Genomic DNA, 24,531 nt, shown 5'->3' with positions numbered 1-24,531 from the left:
TAAGCTGCAGCTTGAAAGGATGTTGAAATATTAACTTTTTCATATAGCACCGTTAGAAAACTAAAAGTAAATATATTATTTGAATACCCTCTTAACTTCAGTGTAAAGGGAAAGGTTTAGCTGTGCGGTTAGCGTATTGGATTCCAACGCGGAGATCTTGGGTTCAAAACCAGCTGCTGGGCTTTAGATTTTCTCTTCCTAGGAACTTCTTAGAGCTCAATGTCCGGTGATGGACAGTGTTGTCTATAACGAGAGAACACTGTCCGGAGGCTGGCAGTGCACTGAAAAAAGCTCCGGTGTTGGCGCGCCTTAAATAAATAAATAAATCGAGTGCAATTACTTCCTAAGAAATTCAACTCAACTCAACTGTGTAGGACCTTGGCCTCCGCTAGTACCCGACCCCAAGCCTCTCTATCTAGAGCTTTTCTTCACCACTGTCTTACATTTATTTCCAGAGATCCTCTTGCACAACGCACATCCAACGCAGCCTAGGTCTCCCCACTCGGTCTTCTGCCTCCAGCACTCTTCGTGGTGCTCTCCATCCTAAGCACATGTCCCACCCAACGCAACCTTCCCTGCTTGACCACAGACACTAAATCCTCTTCCTCATACAACTCTCTTAACTCTGCGTTTTTTCAGCACCTCAAACTCTATTTTGGCACTGGTCCATTGACCGCCCTTAATACCTTTCTTTTCCTGCGGTTCAGTTTCAAATCGTCTGCATGCCTCAACGTCCACGATTCCGAGCCGTGCGTTATAACGGTCTAAGGACTGACTTGTAGATCGTCAATTTGGTCTCTCTTGAAAGGGAGCTATGATAGAATGTCCGTCTTAGCGCTCCCAGACATTTATTTCCGGCCACTATTCTACTTTCTATATCACGGCTCACCTCATTTTTGTTAGTGAGAACAGCTCCTAGATATTTGAATCCTTTAACGCCCTCAAACCGGTGCTGGCCCGCGAACAATTCTCTAAACTCTTTGCTCGCCGAATTGTGAACATGTACTTGGCCTTCTCCTTGTTAACCTTCAGCCAACTCCAAAAAAGTTTCCCTATACGCAGTCTTTGACCTCTACATAATGGCTACATCTTCGTAGGCCAAATAGTCAGAAATCGTGATATATAGGTTCCCTCCAGGGTTAATCGTGCATTTTCGCTCTGCCATTTCCAATATCAGGTTGAAAATGATCGGGGACACCGGGTCTCCCTGCCTTCAGCCCACATTTACAGCGAACTCTCAGGAAATCTGACCTTAGGTTGCTACTTTTGCCACCGTGTCACTCAAGGTCATTTTAACCAGCCTTATCGACTTAGCTGGGACTCCTATTGCTTTTAGCCCTCTATTTTGGCCAATTCGAGAGACCGAATCGTAAGCCTCTTAAAATCCACATAAAGTTGATGTAACTCGAGGCCGTACATAAAATTTCCCCATTATTGCACGCATTGTAAAAATATGGTCCACCGTCGATCTTGCTCTCCAAAATCCAGACAAGTAATCACATAGCTCTCGCTATACCTCTGACACCCTTTCTGTTATAAGTGCCGCCAATGTTTTGTAAATCACGCTCAGTAATAATATCCCACTGTAGTTCTCGCATTTCAACAGGCTACCTTTTTTATAGACAGGGCAAATTAGGGCAGTTGCCCAATCCCTTGGCATTTCCTCTCTTAACCACACTTTGAGGATAAGGTTGTATAATTCCTCCTCAAGGCGTTCACCTCCTTGGCAAATGATTTCTACACATTTTCTATCCTCCCATGCCGCTTTATTTCCTTTCATTCGTTCCAGAAAACTGTCAAAATCCTTTCTTGAGGGGGGCTCCGCACCCTCCTCTTGTGGAATTCCTTCCTCGTATATCCCATCACCATTTCTCCATCATTCAAAACTTCCTGGAAATAGCTCATCCAACTATCCACAATCTCCTTTTTTCCAATAGCAGCCTACCGTATTTCCCTTCTATACATCCCATCCTACGCATTATTTGTTTTATCCATAATTCGTTAGCCCAGCTAAAAAAACACTTTAACTCACTCGTAATGCTTGAAGTTCTGTATTTAGAAAAATACCTCCTCTACTTCCATCCCAGATGTCCAAACGGTGAACAGTAATTGTCTTATCCTTTTCAAGAAGAGAATTATCTACTTGTGGATTGTGAGCGACTCCTTTTAGTATCAATGGCTTAGCCTCTCTTAACTGAAATATTCAAAGATGCAAGATGTTATCAGGGCAGTTGTAGAAATAAAAGAAAGTGAACCGACGATACAAATTTTTCTCTTTGAAAACCCAAAATTGTACATGAACAACTCCATCCACTTCCGCTCTCCCACTCTTTGTTTCATTTCTAAACTTTACTTTGCTCTGGCACTGTGATAAGTACAAAAATAAAGGCACTGAGATTTAAGAGAGCCACTTTACAAATTTTAGCTCACCAATGCGACCTAATCATTACTGTCATCACTATTACTGGCAATTTTTACTGCTAAATACTTTTATTATTCATTAAATACTTATTATACTTTCATTTTGTCACATAATTATGTGAACATTTTTTCAGAGATGGGATTTTTTTGAAATACTCACTGGTAAAAAAATATGCAAAGCTCCTTTAAGATCACGCAGCCTGTAATATTTATTCCCCACCTTTTTAGATACATAAACCAACACTGGATCAGAATTCACTGTTTGATTGGCCCAATGTACAGGGTTCTTTTTTAAGTGAATAACCTAGTGAAATGAAAAACTGGAATAATATATTTAATTCTCAATGGAATAGAAAATAAAACCCCTAAAAGAATGAAAATAATGCTCAATTAGTTCGCCAATTATTTATTAAAATATTAAGAACTATTTAGGCAAAACACATCAAATCAGGTAATATAAACATTTTCGAGTGAGTATTATTGTAAGAGGCACGAAAAGACTTATTATATAACTGTACAGGAACAATGCCTCTCCTAAATAATGTGAAATAAAAATAAAGTAAATTAAAGTAATGCCTGTACTGTAATTTCTTTTATAACCTTTAAATAAAATCCAAGGCCTAAGACCGGAAACAAGACCTAAGACCTAGTACCACAATACATATCCTGCTTTCCAAGACTCGCTCTAACCGCTCGGCTACCGTGACGGCTTAGTAGTAGGGAAATGGGGGTTCTGGCGCACCTAAAATGTGCACATTTTTTGTGCAAGATGGCCGCAATCCCCACTCCTCCCAACCCTACCACACCCATCCTTATTGACTAATCATCGAATTGGACGAGGGCCACGCCCCCAACCTTATTGACTAATCATCGAATTGGACGAGGGCCACGCCCCCATCCTTATTGACTAATCATCGAATTGGACGAGGGTTTAAGCCACGCCCCCTACCACCTTATTAACCAATTATCGACACACCTAAAATGTGCAAGATGGCTGCCCTCCCAGGCAATCATCGATTACGACGACATCACCTTACCCCCACTCTTCCTAATCGACCAATCAGCGAATTCGACGACACCATGGAGTATGTACAGGCAAATTAACTATTAAATAAAAACGGAAATAATATGAGTTTCCTTATTGGGACTACACAGTACACAGAAATAATAAGAGATATGCTAATTAGTTAACGTTGCTACAAGTTGCGTCATAATAAGTTCTGTTATTTAATTTTTCAAAAATATTAATAAATGCAGCGCATATATATTTGGTTGCAATTGCTTTCTGTATTAAGGTCTCACACAACTGAAGTTTGCACATGCGCAGTTGATTAAGTTAGCAGTGCAAATCATTTTCCTACTTAAAAAACAGCTGTTGGCACATGTACGAATTTACAGAAAATATAAAGCAGTGGATGGGAGGGGGGGCTTGCTACAGAGGCATGTCCAGAGAGGTAATCATTTGAAAAAAAAGACGCAATTCTATTGGCTAGTTAGAGTGTGACGTAATTGTGGTGGGGGGATAATGCTAGAAGCTAGCTGGTAGGATGTCCCAATTGTTAGTTAGCGTTTAATTTTCAGTGAGTGTAGGTCGCGGCATCAGCAGAGGAAGCAGTCCTGGTGAAGGGGGTAAGTAAATAAAATTTTCTATTACCTAAAGTGAAGTTATCCATTTTTATTTAAGTTGAATATTTTTGTGATAGTGTGGGCAATTTAAATTAAAAAAAAAAAAAAAACATTCTTGGTAAAAGGGTTAGATTTTTAAAAAAATAATTTCAAGGTAAAACATAAGAGAACATTCAAAACTAGAGTAAGCGAGACTATGTGGTCTACTGGTGAAGATGACGTAATATCCAACAAGAAGGTTGTAGGATCGAATCTCAGGTAAGAAATAAAAAAAAATGCACCCTCCCATCTATCAGTGGGCGAGAGGGTGGAGGTATGTTTTATTAGCTGGTATGTGGTCCGCCATCTTGAGTACTACAGGTTTATGAAGCCCGCCATATTGACGTCACCAGCTAATACGAGGTCCGCAATCTTGTGTACTACAGCGGTTAAGCCATCTTGTAGGAGGATTGATAGGCCAATGAATATGATGACTGAGAGGTGGGATAAAGGTAGGTGTCATGTAATTAGGGCTGGGTGGGGGGTGAAGGGTGGTGTCGTTGAATTCACCGATTAATGGATTAAGAGGGGGGAAGGGACGTGGCTTAAAGCCCTCATCCAAGTTCCTGATTGGTCGATTAAGAATGAAGGGGTAGGGGTGGTGGTGTCGTCGAATTCGCTGATTGGTCGATTAGGAAGGGGTGGGGTAAAGGTGATGTCGTCGTAATCGATGATTGCCTGGGAGGGCAGCCATCTTGCACATTTTAGGTGTGTCGGTGATTAGTCAATAATGAGGGGGTAGGGGGCGTGAATTAAACCCGATGTCCAATTCGATAATTAGTCAATAAGAAGGGGGCGTGGCTTAAACCCTCGTCCAATTCGATGATTAATCAATAAGGATGGGTGGGGGTAAGGTTGGGCGAAGTGGGGATGGCGGCCATCTTGCACAAAAGAGGTGCACATTTTAGGTGTGCCAGAACCGCCAATTACCCTCTACTACATAAAAATATCTCCAACAAAATGGCCAGAGATGCGCAGAAATGTGGTTGAAGTTCTATTACACATTCTTGAAGAGTTTAAGTCTGAAAATTAGAGCCATTCCTTCTACGATAATAATTACATACACTGGTTATATTTAATTTTAAAACTATTAAATTTATTTGTATTATTTGCTGGATACTTTAAAAAAATACTTTAAAGGTACTTGAATATAGTAATTTTAGAAATGACTTGTTATAAAAATCGTTATAAAATAGGACAAATCTTAGTTAATGAGGAATGTAAATGCAGCATTACCAGTCAAAATGAGACATAACAATGTTTGACGTTCTGCACTTCTCCAGCCAGCTTACAGCAAAAAAAAAAAAAAGTACCACAGATTCAGAACAAGTAGAAGTATAAGGTCGATAAAATATAATGCCTATACTTGAATTGTCCATGCATGCGGCAAGGCAAGTCTGGTAAAGCGTACCACTGTTTTTGGTTTCTTCCGGGCAAGACAGAAAATATTGTTTCCACATCCGCCGAACGGCATTCCTAAAATACTTAGCACTGCATTACCTTATGTTTATTTTATTTCTTTATACTTGTCTATTACGTACTTCCAAAGATATATATTTTTTTTTATAAGCTTCAAGAAATTTATCGTCAAAACGTAGAGAAGTTGGAAAATTTTTGAAAGGTGTCATTCGGTCATCGAATGCCTTTGTTTTTCCTTCCTAGAAAAAAAGAACGCTTAATTGCATAATATTAAAGTTAGTATCAATACTCGTAAAATATTGTTTGCGTAAACACGTAATAAGTCCAAAAATTCGTTTGTATACTAATACGACCTTTGTACCATAAAGGCTTCTAAAATTGTTGACATTTTTTCCCCAACTGATATCATTCACTACTAACAGATAGTGAAAGTTTAAAGCTTCTACAGTTATAACTTCTGGGTGGTGCATTGTTTTTTGCAATAACCTTAGATACGTATTGCAAATTATGGAACTGATTTCGTGAGAGTACATTAACAAAAGTGAATTTTATCGCACATTCTATCTAACCAACACTCTTTACTTCATTCAAATGTGTAATTGTTCAGAAACTTATTTGTATCGTGAATTTTTCATGTTCCTTTGATTCATTTGGTTTTATTTATAACTTGGCCAGATCTCTAAGAGGTCGTGGCCCGTTTCATTACCTCCTAATCATGAACTTGACCATGTAACTAGAACATGGTAATATAGGAACCAGAAAACCTCTTCTTGCTCAGCATGACACTACCTATCACGCTCACTACCGAGACAACCATTACTAAGCCAACAAAAAGCTCTTGAAGATTTTTAGAAACCAAACCTCAGCCATCAACAAGTAATACAAAAATAATATTCAATGAGAATATTTATTTAAATTATCATTCATTTTATTTATTTTTTTCAAAAATCTCACCTTTATAAAAACAGAAATATCTTTACTCTCCAAAGACATCTCAGGATTTCCACTTATCTTAAAAGTATTTCTCAAGGCGTTTCCTAAATATTCTAGTGATCCCATAAATTCGGAAATTCCTTTCTTAACCTAAAATAGACACAAAATTATAAAATAGGCGTCCTTATCTTCTTTTTTAATTAATTTTTTATTTTTTAATTAATTAAGCAAAAAAAAAAACATACACTATTTTAGTAACGCATTGGCTTTAGTACGAGTGGTACAGTCTTTGTTACATTAGAATTATCAATAAAAAATGTTTATTTATAATAACGGTTTCTGTGGCGACTATCTCCTTCAGATCCTACACAATAGAGAAATGGACTTAACATTTAACATAATCTTATTGTAACTCCCATGACTTTCTCTAGTTATTAGACTCAAGGTAATATTACTAATTTCTTTTTACTATAATCTTGGAGTTTAGACACTTTCGGAACTTTTGATTAGAAGTGTCCATGACACACCTTTTTGGTAGGATGCTGTAAAAGTTTTAGATCTACATAAAAACGAATTAATTCAGAAACGATGTTTCAAGAAAAGTTGAGGTGGTGGTCTAGTGGTCAAGAGCGTGGCTTTGTAAGTGAGATATCCCCAGTTCGTATCCGCACATGCAGTCATTCATAATACTTAATACATCATAATACTTTTTTTAATAAAATGTAGCTATATGCGGGATTCAAACGGGAGTATCTCTCACATACGAAGCCATGCTTCATAACCACTAAAACATCACTTTTTTGGAATTGGGAGAATTAAAACGGGCTTTCTAGTGAAATTAAAATATGATCGCAATTCTTTGACTTCTTAACTGGAGTTTGAGAGTAGTAGTAAGAAAGAGTGGGGACATTCACGCCATTTAAGCACTTTAAACCTTGTTCCTTTAAGCGCAGGATTTGTTTACTTCACACTTTAAAGTTATGATAATTTGTACGAAAATAAGGTTTCGCCAGGAAGATTGTACCAAATTGAAATGAAAAAGGATGAAGTGCAATGAATTAGAGTAATATCTAAATTAAAAAGAGAAAGAAAATATTCTAGCAACTTCTTACTACCTTTTGGCGATGAATTTCAGATTCTGCTTCTTCTGTGTTTGAGTCAATAATTTTTTTATCCTCAATGTAAAAAACGCCATTAATAGAATTCAATTGCTGGCTGTAACATTAAGATATTCATTAATTAAGGAAGTCATTCTATACATTTTCTTATCCTATTGACAGAAAACTTTTGATTTTTTCAGCAAAGTAAAAGTGAGATGCTCAAAGAGCAAACTGTAGTTTGGCAGTTGCATCACGTCATTATTTCATTATCAACAAGATAAGTCGTTTATTTGCAGCATTAATTTCAAAAAGACCTCTATGAATAATGATTATTTTTGGTAATGTTGCATGATCGAATGTTGAGCTCCATTTGAATAAGTACTATAAAAAAATTGAACATTCATGATTAGAATGTTCCATACTAATAGAAGTATAAGATTGGTTTGGTTTATAAAAGTTTGTATACAGAAAAATTCAGAAAAACTAAAGGAAAAAATATTTCAAATATTTCTTGTATTCCCACTAAAAACTATGTTGCAAGCTAATTAACAATTCTCACATTAATAATAAACAAACAAATATATTGCATTATTAATACCTTAATATGTTAAGTCTAGATGGGACGGTAATTTGTTTCCTATTTTGACATAATGTTTATTTTAAAAGCATTCACGCCAATCGAATCCAAACCCCCTATTAACGATGGAATACCCTCTAGATCAGGGGTGAGCAACCTTTTTAATCAATGGGCCAATTTTAATTTTAATTTTTTTTGGCGGGCCGCACATAGATTAACTTTTATTAATAACTTACGAAACTTTATTTATAATAAATATTAGAATAAAAAAAAATAAAATTAAAAAAAAAGTAAAGATTTCATATACAAATTTTAATGCAAGATAAAAACAAACAAGAAAAGAACAGAAAAACGAATTTACTTGAAATTTTTAATGAGAACTTTGGCACTGTTTTTTCGATACAAGCTGATCAATATTAGATCAAATTCAATTTTAGAAATGCTTGGCGGGCCGCGTGTTGCTCATCCTTGCTCTACATCATTGATGTTTAATGTTTCCATTAAAGAAAAAGAACAACAACACTACATATCAAACATGTACATGAGAACACGTGGTGAGAGTGCAAAATAAGCATTGAAAAAATAACCACTCTGTAAGGCAGTGTAGCCAACTCAAATTATTAAACTCCAATAAATACGGTATGTAGAAGTACAGCATGTGGTACAGTTCTCACCATAGTTGCATGGGCAACTAAGGCCATCCGAACAGACGTATGAAAAGTTCCACTCGCACTCAATTTGTGACAAAGCTCTTATACTGGTTTCGTTATTCAGTAGAAGTTGTTGAGAACTTCGGAAGCCTCAATTCCCAATCATCCCAAAGATAACTTCTAATATTGTTGTTTATACTCTTGTGGTCGGTAATTTGCCACTCACATTTAGAACAAAAAATAGCCGCCCCTACTACAACCCCTACGGTCATTGAAGGGAACAAAGTAGTAAAATTCCCTATGCATGTAGTTGCTTCAGTTTATAAATATATATTAAAAAAGCTAAATTTTATGAATAAACTCCCAAGTTTTGTCATTTACAAACCTTGCTATTGACTGAATGATGGTAAGATTTCGTTCGCCTTTACTTTCTCGCTCTAATTGTGCGGATATTATTTTAGAAACTCTTCCAGCATACAAAGTTAGTCTATCTTCAAACTGTGCATTTGCAACATCATCCTTTTCCATTGGGAACATTTCTTCCATTATTAATGATGCTTTATTAATTTCACTGATTTTTTTGAACTGTAACTAAAAGTGTTTAAATAACTATTAATTAGGTTATTAGTTTTCTGTTTTGTCAGCAGGATAAATCCATTTATATAATATATATTTGAAACATTACTATTCTTTTATTACTTTAATTTAAGAAACGGAAAGCCAAAAACTGATTAAATATTACTTTTTTAAAACTGTGTTTAATACTTTCCATTTTAACGGAAATTTTTGTTATTGCCCAATAACGCTAATTTTGCTATTTCATTATAAATTCTATTGTTTACTTAAGGGGGTAGTATTAGCCATCATATTGTTTTAAAATTACCTTCATCTCAAGGTTATTAATATAATTTTAATTACGTCTATGTAATAAGGAAACATACATACCTTGGCTAACATAATTAGTACTTTTATTTTAGTTAAAGCGTCCAAACATTTTAAAGACTTCCGGATTTTGAATGCAGCTGATAACTCGGTTAAGACCAAGTCAATATATTTCATTTGTATAAGTGAATTGATTCTGTCGACTAGTTGTTTTACAAATTCTTCATCACATGGATGTACTGATGTTTTTGGTAGAGGTTTAGATGTTGTTGTAGTTGTTGTTGTTGTTGTTGTTGTGGTAGTAGTTGTAGTTGTAGGTGGATTAACCTAAAACAAGAAGAAACAAGAAAACTGTCTTAGACAAAGTTGATCTCTTTGTCACTCACCTCTGCAATATATTTACTTTATATTCTGGTATGTTCAGTAGGTAGCACCAACTCAACTTGAAGAGGACTCAAACCTCTAAGACCTACATTCTCTCCTAAAGCCTTCACTCCTTCTGACGTACTCGAGACATTAAACAACACCTAAACTTAAATCTTAAAATTAAATTTATTTTTGATAAAAATTGATCAATAAATCTGAACATTTCATGAATTTTAGAAGATCTACTGCTTTTAGTGGTTATACCTGTGCATTCAGAGCAAATCTAAAAAATTCCTTGAACCTTCAGTACATTTAATACATTTGTTTTTAGAGAAAGCAACTAATTTGAGCTGCATACAAAAAATCTTCCTTTCTGTCGTCGGACTTCTTGTTAGAAACTTCTGTTCTAAAGCTAAGTCATGCTTCTAATAATAAAAATTACATTAACTTAAAAAAACTAGGCTTGCTAGGGAAATGTTAGTTTGGAGACCATAGTTAACCAAAAATGTGTTTCTGTATACCTTGTATACAGAAACAATAATAGTTAATAGTAATAACGTTAATAATAGTCCTCTTGCAAAGAGAATGCACTTAGTTGAGCCATAGTTCAAAAATGAGCCCTTTGCTGACGGAAGTATTTAGAATTCTATTAAGAAATTCCCAGAGCCTTTTTATGGTAGTAATCGTCGAGTGAAATAGTATATTCATTAAATCATTGATAAACTTAGATCTGATTGATTCAGTGTGATGAGCGAGCTAATTGAACACTCATTAATTTCCAACAATTTCAGATGTTTACAACGAGAGTAATCTACTACAATCGTGTCAAATTTTTGAATTTAGCTTTCACCGGATGGAAACCTTTATAATGAATTATTTTTTTACATTCAGAATTTTCTCCAGAATGGCTTTTACATTTTTCTCAACTTCGTATTACACTTCATTCGAGTAGATTTCTAACTTTATAAGAATATTGCTAGAAATAGGGCAGTTAGGGTAGTTCCGGGGAGTGACGAGAGGAAGTTTCCCTCCAAAGTCGCATTCAATGGAAGAACGGTTATACAAGTTGCACTACTTCAGAAAGAATTAGTACGTTAAAACCTTGAGAATTGTGGTTAGGTCGTATGAGTGGCCGCACCAGATTTTTTTATAGAAATGACATAAAAATAAAACTGATGGAATTGAATAAAATACTCGGTTTGGATAGTAACAACAAAATAAATAAATAGATTTAGAGCTATAAAATGGAGAAACAACTAAATTAAATTAAATGTTCAGAAGCAATTATAAACGTAACTTACCTCAACTACAATGTTCTCTGTCACTGACATACCATCTTCTTCAGTAACTTTAATCGTAATATTTGGTTTGGTAATTTTAATTGTTGTATTAGCATTATCTGTACTCTTCAATAAAGTTTCTGGAAGAGTTTGTTTGACAAATCAGCAGATAATTATTACTTTAATAAAATAAATTGTTAGACTAATTGCTGCATTTTATATTAACTATTAATTGCAAATGAAACCAATGTAACGCTTCACAATACGCTACTTGAAAGAATTGTTAAGGCCATTTTTATTTTATTTCTTACTGCAGTTGGTTTTTAAAATTTTAAGTAGGATTGAATGAAGAAAAGAGATGATCATGTCCAGCACATTATAAAGGGCTATTTCGATTCCTTTTGCAATTAATTCTTGGAGTAAGTATTCTATAGTTTAAGCAACATCTGGAGGAGTGAAACCAGAATCTATGACCAGCAATCGGACAGATGTTATTCTACTTACGCGCTTTTTACAATTTCAAAAATTTACTTAGAGTTGTAATTAAATGTTTTTTTTATAAGTGAATGCAAAAAGTCTTTGGGCGTATTTTACCTCTTCAACAAATTAATTTAGTCTCCAATATTAAGAGGATGTCTTTTTAGAATAATTACGAGCTCACATTAAAAAAAAGTTAATGTAGGAGATCGCTTTTCTTCGGAAAGATTCTGTTTGTTAATCTTCAATTTGTAAGGAATTATTTCTTAAAAAAAAAAACGCGATTTAAAAAAATATTGCGTTTTTTAATCATGCAAAAACAGATGTCTTCTTTATTGAGACTAAGTACATACATAAAAACATCGTGACTAACGAATCTTGCAATTCAATCGTATCTAAAGAATACGTGATCTATGAAATTTGAATAATTATTTTCCATGCTTACGTGATCCATTCTTATCTTTCTCATAAATTTCGTACTTAAGTGTAGGAGAAGAGCAATTGGGTGCTTTAAAGCCTGTGCATGTAACATTGACCTCTTGACCAGTAACTGCTGGTGATGGATTAATTTGACAGGTTCCTTTAGTAGGACGTCCCATCGTAATAACCGCAAAATTAGCAATGATATCTTCTTCTATTAGATCACAGACAAAAATATATTAGAAAATGTTTAAAAAGAAGTTCACAAAAATTTTTAGCACCAAACAAAGTAACTCCTTAATATTGTTTTATTTAAAAAAATGAGTAAGACTAATCAGTTTTGTACCTTGTTTATAGATATTCAAAAAACAACGAAACAAAGTTAGAAATGGGACAATCAATATTTCTCTCAAAGTAAAACTTGTGGAAGAGCTGTTAAGAGTACAAGGGCTGGTTGGCAATAGTTGGTTTGGACAGTTGATGAGGAGCTTCCGAAAAAGGCGTTTAGATTGGAAAAGATGATCCAACAGTCTGACCAAAGACAAGGAAGGTTCGAAAGCACTTGTGAAGGAACCTCGACACCAATAATGGTTTTAGAGGATAAGATTACTTAAGATAATGACAGTATCTGATATTAACAACTGTACCAGAGTAAAAACCAGAGTTCAACGTCTGTGAGAACTACGTGGCTTCGCTTAAATACATATAGCTTCTAAAAAGTAAAACGCCAATGTAAATGCAGAAAAGGTGACTTGGTGCTGAGAATGAGAAATCACTGTATGTCATTGGATATAAATCGTACCCTTAATTCTCAGTTCAATACAATAAACAGGACTGTGAGTGTGCTTGGCGAGTCAGAAAGTTATCTTCGAATTAGAACTAATGTTAAAAGAATTAAATTTATTTGCCAAATTCCTGTTGCCTTCAGACAATTTATTAAGGTTCTCCATTGCTGGTTGGTACTACTCGATTATGCCCAGTGATATATGTATATATTGTAAAGTTTTTCCTATCTTTTATCTAGAAACTTTACCTATATAACTAATGCCTGCCACTAGTTAATTTAATATGTGGGTTTGATTAAATAATAAAACTCGCTAAATTTGTAAGTAATAACCTGATTTATTAACACATTACCTTTACTAACATTAACATTTACTAGCAACTAACACTATTCATTACAGTTACCATTTACAACAGTCACAACAGTTTACTGTTACTCACTACGTAACGCCACAAAACTGTTCCCCGACTGACCACTGGTCCGCACTGCACCGAATTGCACTAGTCTCTGCTACACAAACAAAGCTCTACTCACTAACTGACTAACCGCCTGACTAGCTAACTTTGAAGCACTCCGCAACACTAAGGGCCGGTTTATCAATGCTTAGTCAAGTTAAATTTGACTAATAGTTAAGTGTTAACTGCAGGTTATGTGTTTATCAAGGCAAGATAGCTAACAGCTACACATTAACTGTAAGTCATAGTGATCGTTAAAGTAACTGACAGCATTTTTGTCTGCTAAACATAACTAACAGGCTTACACCACAGTTTTGATATAATTTTTAAAAAATAATACTTTCTTTTATTATATAATCAAACTTCTCAAAATTAAAGAGGGATTTTTGTGAAATTAACTTTTTTAAATTTGTTTTAGTTGATTATTATTACTCCATTATTTTGGTCACAAAGCGAGTTTACATTTTTTTATATAAATTTGGAATGCTAAATTTTTATTATTATTTCACAAAGCATCAAACTTCATTAATGCTTTCTATAAAATTTTTGAATCTATTAGGCAATATAATTTTTATTTTTTTAAATATGTTACTGTATATTTAGTTAGAAGTATATTAAAGTGCTATGAAGAAGAAACTATGTTCGTTGCTTAATTTTAATAATTGTTTATCGCAAGCACTAAAATTTGGACCCCTTTACCTTTTTCTTCCTGTTTAATACATTCCATGTTTCACTGTCACAAATTTGCTTCATGTCAGTTTTAGGTTATGTATATATCACTAAAATTCAAGCGAGCGGAATAAAATAACCAATCGGGAACGCACAAATATAATATCCACAGTACCAACCCACGTCAAAACGAGAGTAACTTACAGTTACCTAACTAACAGTCAACAATGTAGTAGATAAACGGAGAGATGGGTGACTAGAACGATAACTTTAAGCTATCTCTTAACTTTCAGTTATGTAGTAGTCACTTTTAACTGAGCATTGATAAACCGGACCTGACTCTCTCAAAACTAACTCCGAACTTGACTAAACATACAAGACTAAAACTAACTTCTCCAGCTGTGTCTGCCTCCTTTTAACTGCGACTGCCCCACTCCGTCTGTGTCACGCCCACCGGCCGGTCAGTGGCTGAGGAAAACACATGCTGCCACCACCCCAACTGGGGCTGCCCTCCTCTAACCTTTTGTCTTACTCCAACTCCGTCTGTCTTGCTCCCACCTGCCGCTCATTGGCAGGAGAACACATACTGCCACCACCCCAACTGGGGCCGCCTCCTCCAATTGTTTGTCTCACTCCTACCTGTCAATCACTGGCTGGGAAAACACATATGCCACCACCCCAACTGCGGCCTCTCTCTTAGCTGGCTTTTACACAGGGGTGGACCGTTACAGGCTACGGTCACTAAACTCCTGGAACAATCTAGCCCCTTTCTTCTCCGGCGCAGGTAGAGACCGGCCTTTTGTTTACACAGTGGTGGCCTGTTACCGACTTTGGTCGCTCAACCCCTAAAACAATCCAGGCCTTTCTTTTCTCTTCAGGTAGAGACCGGCCCTTTTGTTTACACAGTGGTGGCCTGTTACCGACTTTGGTCGCTCAACCCCTAGAACAATCTAGGCCTTTCGTTTCTGCCCAGGTCAACTTCGTTACAATATATTAAGTAGCATAGCACCATTATCGTTGAGCTTATTTTCTTTACTTGCCGAGTCTTACATCATTTACATTGAAATATTTGCATAACTATGAATGCTCCCTTACCTCCCTATTATGCGATCTTCAACACATTCAAAAAAAGAGCAATATTTACAATTATTTCCTACACGCCATGTCTCCAAGGGATCTTAAAAATTAATAATTTCCCGTTGTCTGTTTTATTTGATTCAAGTATTTCTTTATTGTTTATTTTTTATATATTTATTTCCTTTCTATTATACTTTCCTTTTTAGAATTTTCTTTTCTATCTGTTTTTATTTCCAAGATAATGCCTTTTGTTTGTTTATTCAATTTTATAATTATGTAATTAAAGTCTTGTTTTTGTTCTAATTCCGTACACAAAGTTGCTCTTTATTTTACATTCTTATTCTCTCTTCATAGTTATTTTCATTTTGTACAAGATTTTGCACTGACATAACTCTATTTGTAAAAACTAAAGTTTAAACAAATAAATTATGATTACTAAAAATATCATCTATCCTTGCATTGGAAGATTATGGAAGTCGCCAGATCTTGATGGCAGGACGCTTCTTTAATTCCGTTGAAAATTTAAGAGTACCTACCTGGTGATCCTAAAGTTCGGCCATTTCTATTGTAAATTCCATGTGACATTCAGTCACTATTTTAGTTCTATATAGATCAATAATCAATTACCACCTAGATTCTAACGGACGTTGAACTCTGGTTTTGCATTTTTTGATTTTTTTTCTTTTAAATATGACTCTGACTTAGTGATGGTATGCACTACCATAGTTTGATGACTTTCAAATTCCTTAGATCAGAGCCTGAAGAATCAATCTATTTGAACAAACCGCTGGACAAGAATCCACTCACAGAAAGAAACCACCTACATTGGTTCAAAACCAATATTGATTTTTAAAGCTAAATTATAGTAATTTTCTTTACATTATTAAACACTTTAATAGAGTGTCAATAATGAGGATCCACATGTACTTGGTGGGTTTAGTGCTCTTTAGTCCGATCCTGTTTGGACCACTACCATTTACCTATCAACGGTAATAGAGCTATGTCCTTATAGCTTACTCTAGAGTATAAAATGCAGAAGTTAAACTCTTAGAGACATACCCTCTGTAATCAACTCGAGATGAAATTGCCCCCTTTGTTTGAAAAGGGCCAAGATGAATACTAAAAGTTTCCCAAACATTGAAACAAAAGTACTCAAAAGGAAGCTCTCAAATCGCTAGCCTCGAACGGTCCTCTGTAGGCAATGGTCCTTGTGGAAATCTCATATGGGAAATTGTAGTTTAGAGAAAGGCCTATTTCAAGAACGACCTTTTTTCACAGAAAAGTGAAGAGTCAGTTCACTTTTTACAGGGAAAAAATGAAAGAAAAAAGTTCATACTTAATTTGCAGTTCATACTAACATTCAAAAAGACCATTGGTTAATTTTTAAGTATTATTCCTTAGATTGAATACGCTCAGTTTAAAGTATGCTAAAAGTCTGATAAAAATTCTGCGGAATTCATCTATTTTTCACAATTTTTGTTTTTAACTCAATTGTTAAGGTATAAACAAACGTTACTATTCCAACGATTAGACGAAATGTACCAAAGGAGAATCAAGTACTCACTTTTTACAGTAAACATATATACAGTACTTTCCTTCAGCGCGTTTGGTTTTATTAACAGATCTTCTTCAGCACTTTTTTCCCTCAAGGTTTCTATAGGAATTAGAGTTCCGTCTTTCAGAGAGCAGCTCCACTCAAATGGAACATCTTTATCTTCAAATATTTCTTTAGCTTGCAGATGTATTTGTAATCCAGGATTGCTTTTCGGTTCGCAATTACTACGGCAACTGTGTGAATATTACAATTCTTTATAAAATAGTAATAAAAAAGTATGCCAACCACCAAATATACATAATAAGCATTCCCGCCTATCAGCGTCTGCAGACTCCGCCAAGCTTTATCAAGTTTAATGAATTGCAGAAGAAAAAAAATTAAATTAAAAAAACAATCTGTGCACACCTTTACTACGATGCAGATGGTTAAAGGCAGCCTAAAATTGATAGTGGTTGTGCCAAAAGCATTTATTCAGGACAACGCTAGCACGGAAATCAATGCCCACTTCCTCAAGCTGTCCTTTTTATTGATTCGTTGACTATTACTTTTAATATTTTCTACTACCTCTACTATTTCTACACTTTGCAATATAGTAATATTATAATTTGTAATTGTAATATTTTAATATTTCAGCTTTTTAATAGATTGTATTGAAGAAATCATTACGAGTTACATGTTTTGACCGACAATGGAACATTTTATCATTTGAAACATTATTTTTTGTACCCCAGAGCCATTTGATCCATTTTTACGGTAAATTATGATTATTTAAGTTTCCAATAATAAAACTATCTTCTGTAATTGATTTCAATGTTTTAAAATCGTATGATATTAAATTAGATCTGTTATTTTCTATGCCTTCCCTATGTTCCTAATCTCGCTTGACTTTGAGTACAATTTATCGTGAAATAAATCATCGTTGAGTTCATCATTTTCACTTTGATTTTGGTCATCTTCCCTGGCTTTCACTTCTTTGTTTATCTTGAGTGAAGTTTCGTTTTTATCGCATGGTGATTTTTATTCCTTTTGCTTTTACTACCGGAAATTTCATTTCCTCTAAGGTGAAAAGTTAGCCAATAACCACTAGTTTATCTCCTCTCAGCATAACCTTATTACCTTGCTTCTTATATCCAATCAGATAAGTAAATAGTTCCTTCCTTTCCTCCCTTACACAGATAAAAAAAATCCTCCTTTATTGTAATTCTCCGAAGAGTTCAGTGCATTCCTTAATTTCAAAACTTTATTTCTGTAAATAAAGCAGAAAAGTACGTTACAGGAAGCCCAAAGATTAGTAAATTATATTTTCTCCTGGAACATTCTTCCTTCGCTTAAGAAGTTTCGATATCTATTTTAATTTTTATGTCGTCTTTTACTTTTATATTTTATATTTTCTTGAAGATTTTGATCTATTTCGGTCATTTGTGTTCCACGACTATCTAGTTTATTTCATTTATTTATCTAATATCCTGTCTATTTTTTTCCTTCATTATATGTTTAATGTAGATAGATTCAATCACAAGGCAAAGAGACTATAAAAGAAATGTTTGTTTATTCTTTCTTATCTGCAATTACAATAGTACAGATAAATATATTTGGCCTTCAAAACTTCCAAAGCTAACGTCCAAATTCCCTCACCTGTTTAATTTTGTTGCAGCTGAAGGTATTTAATACGAATGTTCACTGAAATATGTTTCAATTTCTGTTCGTTAGAATTCCTCCGTAACTAATATTCCTAAGCTGTACAACTATCACTACGCCAATTTTCACTACTTAAACCCCAATTTAACTTCACTATCTTCACTACTCTAGCAGACACGATGTGCACACTACGACTTCTACACAACTCCAAAGTAATATAAGAATCATGAAAATTTTAACAACAAAATGTCTTACATTATACTTAATTTATTCCTTTTTCCAACTTCAACGTTAATTAATTTAGAAGCTGGTTCCGCATCTGTTCCAAGACTAACTGCTTTTAACGTGAATACATAGTTGGTGTCGCAAGTCAATCTTTTCAGATTAAACGTCGGTTCTGAAAAATTAAATAAAAAAGTATATAACATTTGGTGTAAAACAATAACAATTTATAAAATCTATTACAACATATTTTTCCAGCTTAAAATAACTAACAGCTTAAACCAAGCAACAGACCGCAACTTGTACGTCAACAATGTTGACATCCTGGTTTGAGATACGCCGATTTGCCGAGTTAAATAGTTGGCAACCTTGACCTAAACGTAACTTTAAAATGAATATATATCTATTTAATTAATTATATATATTTATAAATGTTTTAAATTTAAAATCGTGCAGAAAAATGTTTGTTTAATTCCTATGAATGTAATATTTCAAAATGTATCATTTTGGTAAGAAAAAAATGGAAAGTCACGAATTAAAGGTAGCCATTTCATAGCGATATATAACGATTTCTTTTTTTACTCTTAGCTTAGTCACCCAGGAAAGCAGCAGATATAGAGAGGATGGCTCCACGGGGTCAGCGATAATGAAGAAAGGTCTAAAAAATCTGCCTTAAACAGTCTTAAACGCCTAAATCGGCGGAGGAGAAGGGTTCAGGGCATGCTCGGAGATCTGAGAGTGGTGAGACTTTAAATCGATCTTGGAACGAAATTAGAGAAAACATTTTAAAGGGATTATGCCACAGACTGTTTGGACTCGTACAAGACAAAACAATAAAATATATAAACATAATGATCAAATGACATCGAAAAATAAACGAACAAAATGTTTTGTTGTATCTCAAGGCATTCTCCCCAGCGGCAAGGAGCTTTCCGAGTTTCGACACCAAATGTTTGGGGTTGAAATGGTAGAGAGAGAGAGAGAAAAATGAAATTCAAACATAGAGGGAGAGTGAGGGATGAGGTAAATTTAAACATTCAGAGTGGCCAATTTCAGATGAATTTTAAGAAGAAAGACAAAAAATAGTTTAGACAGAAACATATTTTCAATGCCCAAGTCGATATTCAATATAAAAGAGTTCCATCCAGAGTCACAACCTCTTTTTATTTATTTACTTTTTGCTTCCTGTCTGTGCAGATTAGCCAGAGATGTAATTAATGTATTATTTACTGATATATGTATATTAGGAGTTCTATTGTTATTTCTGATTTAGTTACTGTTATTTTTTCATTTTTATTTTCAAAATTTGATTTTATTCTTTGTTATGAAGTGGAAAATAGACAAATATAATTCGAATATTGATTTTGAGAGGATGGTATGCGGATTGGCAGGAAGTGAACATTTCGCTTTTATAACAGCATTCCACAATTCTATCATCCTGGTGACTAGTGCATTCTAGGATCAGGTGGTTGGCATCGATGATTGTTCCAGAAGGGCAAGAGCAAACTGGAGGGACTAAAATTCCTATACGACTGTGGTGGTGGTGGAGCGAGAAATGATGGTTAAAGAGGTGTAAAATTACCTTTGGCGTATTTTGGTTTCTCGTACTCTATGGACCATTCCCTGAAATAATGTTTGGAGTAGTCCTTGATATCTGAGAGTAACATGTTCTCAAGCTTTAAATGCTCCATTCTCTTGCCTCGTTTGCCTTGGAGTCTGCAATTTCATTGCCATGAGTGACCCCTAATCCATATCAATCGTACAGGCTTTCCGCTAAGACCAGCTCTCTTCAGGAGTTAGACAGTTTCGAAGACAGTAAAATCGGCGTTATCCCGGGGCATTTTAGGATGTTGAGCACATTCATGCTATCAGAGAGTATGACTACTGTTTGTGCATCTATTGAGGCAACGAGATTTGCGCACTTAGTGAGTTCAGCCGAAAAGACTTAGGTATGACGGTGAAACTTCTATAACCTAAGGTTGGTTTGTGAGTCTAACACCGAGCATCCCACCCCTTCAGGGGATTTATATCCATCAGTGTAGAGGTAGCATGCTCTGGGAGCCTGGGACTTAGTTCTGCCGATAAGCATTCATTGTTTGCCGATTCAGAGATAATTTTATCGTACTGGTAGTTAGTTACTCTGGAGCTCTTAGTGTACATTCAAGGTATAAGAAAATATTGAAAGATGGTTACTCTGGTGTAGGGACAGCATGAATTGCGACAGAGTCCAGATCTGATCTACTAGGATTTGTGTTCTTTTTTGCTAATACTTTTCAGTGAGAATTCGGGGAGCGAGTCTGCTTATTTTCTGAATGACGGGTTGATTCATCAAGGACAGTCTGTCAGTTATACAGCGCGAGGCTAATAGGTTCCTTCTTATTTTCAAAGGAGGTTCCTTCGCCTCCGTCAATAACGCGTTAATAGGGTTTGAGTTGGAGAGCGCCCAGGCATGTACGAGTATGTAGGGCTTTGTATTGGATGCGGTCAATCTTTTGGAGATGTGTAGGAGCGGAATCCCCATAGAGAAAGCAGCCGCAATCAATCTGGTGAAAGTGAGCTGACGATACATCATCAAGGATGTTTTTATATCTCCTCCATACATTTTATGGTTCATAATGTAGTTACTTTTCATACGTATTGATACTTGTATTAGATTCATTAACAATGTTATCTGTGCTTCCATGACCAACACACAACTTAGCTGACTTTAAATCTGAAGGCGGGGACCAGAGCCCTCCTACTCGCAGACATTTCCACTAGGAGTTCTACTGATGAACGGAAGGTTAGAAAATTGCGTCGTTATAAAGAAAGAAGAATAGTAGGAGGGAAAAATAATAAAAATAAATTTAAAAAATAATAATTCAAGTAGAGGGGAAGGGTTAGCTATGCGGTTATCGTACTGGACTCCCACGCGGAGGTCCCGGGTTCGAATCCAGCTGCTGACCCTTAGATTTTCTCTTCCTAGGAGCTTCTTACAACTCACTGTCCGGCGATGGACAGTGTTGTCGGTAACGAAAGAACACTGGCTGGAGGCCGGCAGTGCACTGATAAAAGCACCAGGCGCCAATAACCTTAGATGTTGACGCGCCTTAAATCATAAAAAAAAAAAAATAATTCAAGTAAAATATATAAAACAGAAATTGAAAAGAAATATAATCAAGTGAGAGAGAGAAGATAATAATAAAAAAGAGTAAGTTAGGAAATATGGCAAAGCACTGAACAGAGAGACTATTCACCGATGTTGACTGCTTCAAGGTGAATCAAGGACCTTTGAAGAGGTTGTCAAATTTCCTCACTGAAGCCCCTCTGCGCTGAACTCAGCCACTTCAACATTCTCAAAGAATCTTTACAAAATAGGACCTAGCCTTCGTTTATCTGCCTTTGAGTACAATCTTTTATCTAAGTAGATTCACACTCAGAAAAACTCCTTGATGTGTTTATAGAACAAACTGCGATTAAATTGTTGAATGTACATTGTTCGCAACTAAGTCGCCAATTTGTCACATAACCACTGAATAGTTTTCAATGTAAGACAGTCCACACAAAAAAATCAATTGTTTGATTTCATCCTACCGGTGGAACAACATGAAACCTCAACTTACAACTTGGCTTAATATGAAGTATTTGGTTATGAAATTGATGGCAACCAAGCTGCTCTACTGAAGGACATTAAATGACTTATTCAAGTCGATGGTGACACAACAGTCCTAGTGAAGTTTAAACCGAGAGAAGTTGAAATATAAAAGTATCCGCAAATAAACTTAGTGGATATAGAAATTAAGAATTTGATGATCTTGGTAGAAGCTGCCTGTAGTTTCAAACAGATATATCTCAAGTTTTATAATAAAAAGCTTGCATTACCAAGTGTGCTGTACTTTTCGCAAATAGGTTCTTGTTTATCGCAAGACAAAGTATACTCTACTGTCTTGTTTCCCGGAGGATAATTGTGATCAACTAAATTCGGCCATTGCAGGTACAGGTTTTCACCACATTTTACTTTAAATGCATCCTTAAAAGTCGCAAGTCCAGTAGGTGATGTCCACACTATTTTAAACCAGCACTAGAAAAAAAATATAAAAAAATAGCTACAATTTTCTGTTGAGCTCAAGGCAAAAACCTTTTTTGAACTATTGTAGTTTATCCACAGAGCACTTCTTCAAAGCTATTTTCAAATTCAAGTCTCACTTAAATTTTCTGTGCACAGAAAACTGCCTAAAATAATTAGGATATTAATTTTTAAAAACCAACTAAGCAATAAGTAATTCATTTAATCTTTTAATTCCGAAGTTTTTAAATTGTCTTATCCAACCAAAAGAGGAAGTATTTTTAGCCGTCCATAAAAAGGAAAACGAGGATTTACAATTTTGGAATTTCAGCAGAAGTACTCTATATTGAAGATCACTGAGTTCGAAACTTCTTAAAAAAATGTGTTCAGTTTCTGTAGTCTATATTCATGTAACTCAAGAAAACAAATACCAGAAAGTTTGTTTGAAATCTAGATTAGATGCCGATTTGAGGCCAGCGCTTACGATGCGCCCAAAATTTTCGGGGCAGTTGGATTAAAAAGTAAATTTATTTTTAAAACTATTCATTTCAGTTAGGGTACAAAACTATAGCTTTCTTAATGAGATCTTTGATGTTAGAACCCTGTCTACATATCAAATATATACAGGGTGTTTCAGGGTTAAGTGTCCTAACTGAAAATATGAATTTAGGACCTCAAAAGAAGAAAAAATTTTCCTATGAAGGTATGCCCGTTAACGCTTTGTTTATTTATTTACGTCTAAAGATTTCCATTTTATGAATTATTATTATTAGGTAGGTTATAATAAAAAAAATTAATAGTGTCTTCCAACTACTTTATTAATAGAAAATAATGGCAATTAAAAGTAAATAAATAAATAATAAAGAAAATGAGGCATCGGTATCTTTCTTCCACAGCAGTAATCGCCGAACGGCACTGGATTGCTGCTATTGATTCAATTACTATTCTTCTTAAAGGAGATCATTGACCGGCATTTCATAGACTTTTCCTTTAGTGGCACCCCAAGCAAAAACAATCCATTGGTGTCAAATCTGGACAGCAAGCAGGCTAAGCCGTCACTCCTGCACGGCCAATAAAGATTTTAGAACGAATGATAAATTGATTATATAACTGCTAAAATCACCTTGTGTCTCTTAACTGCACATACCAATATTGACATTTTACGGAATAATACCATCTGGAATTTGCACTGTGGACTTTCTAAATAATAACTCTTTCTCAATATCATTTATCAGTTTGACGCTTTTACAGAGTTTGCATCATTATGCATCGCATTTATTCTAACAGTGAATATGCCGATATGGTGATTGTGTATATTTTTTGCAATGCAGCCCGTTGTGAATATTCCGTGCGATTTCCGAATAAAAGTTTACTTTACAAGACCATCTTTAGGTCCACATTTTAACGTCTTAGAGTAACTGGCACATTTGCTTTAATTCCACGTTCTGATGGAGCTCTTGTCTTTTTATGAAATGAAAGGAGTGCGTCAATAATGATGATAATCCGTCCGCCAGTGTACGAAGAGCTGCAGCTGAATTACATATTACGCCAACTACAGTAAGGAGAACTCTCTCTGCAGATGGACGTCATCCATATCAGGGGTGAGCAACCTTTTTAATCAATGGGCCAATTTAAATTTTAATTTTTATTGGTGGGCCGCACATAGATTAACTCTTACTAATAATTTACGAAACTTCGTACGAAACGCATCGCGTCCGTATTGCATGTTTGAACAAGTCACCGACAAGTGTGTATCTCGTCACAAAAAATCGCGCAGACGCGTTCGTATTGCATGTTTAAAAACGTCGTCGACTAGTAACTCGCCATAAAAAAATATTTCGGTTTAGTATGTATGTATGTATTTTATTATAATTAATTTTATAACAATATATTGAT

General features: G+C 35.1%; 1 protein-coding gene across 13 annotated transcripts in view; it reads right to left on the bottom strand.

Annotated features, from left to right (window-relative positions):
- The window catches only part of LOC141458560 (uncharacterized), a 96,293-nt gene that overhangs the window by 32,518 nt on the left and 39,244 nt on the right, over positions 1-24,531 (bottom strand). For 10 of the 13 annotated variants that reach the window (XR_012461052.1, XM_074136708.1, XM_074136712.1 and 7 more), the window contains exons 6-17: positions 22,452-22,650; positions 18,624-18,765; positions 16,740-16,963; positions 12,216-12,404; positions 11,315-11,433; positions 9,711-9,974; positions 9,151-9,356; positions 7,554-7,653; positions 6,460-6,588; positions 5,628-5,744; positions 2,582-2,725; positions 2,033-2,194 (exon numbers count right to left, since the gene is read on the bottom strand). Coding sequence is in view for 12 of the 13 variants with exons in the window: in XM_074136708.1 (XP_073992809.1) it covers positions 2,033-2,194; positions 2,582-2,725; positions 5,628-5,744; positions 6,460-6,588; positions 7,554-7,653; positions 9,151-9,356; positions 9,711-9,974; positions 11,315-11,433; positions 12,216-12,404; positions 16,740-16,963; positions 18,624-18,765; positions 22,452-22,650 (1,995 nt within the window). In the remaining variant the exon portion in view is untranslated. Of the gene's footprint in view, positions 1-2,032; positions 2,195-2,581; positions 2,726-5,627; positions 5,745-6,459; positions 6,589-7,553; positions 7,654-9,150; positions 9,357-9,710; positions 9,975-11,314; positions 11,434-12,215; positions 12,405-16,739; positions 16,964-18,623; positions 18,766-20,172; positions 20,324-22,451; positions 22,651-24,531 lie in introns of those variants that run through there. The other 3 variants (XM_074136709.1, XM_074136713.1, XM_074136711.1) reach the window with 3 other exon arrangements.

The sequence above is a fragment of the Rhodnius prolixus genome, unplaced genomic scaffold, assembly GCF_049639745.1.
Source record: "Rhodnius prolixus isolate KJV_2025 unplaced genomic scaffold, Rpr scaffold_5, whole genome shotgun sequence".
NCBI lineage: Eukaryota > Metazoa > Arthropoda > Insecta > Hemiptera > Reduviidae > Rhodnius > Rhodnius prolixus.
Note: the sequence above shows the minus strand (reverse complement) of the source record. Positions and strands in the feature narration are given on the sequence as shown.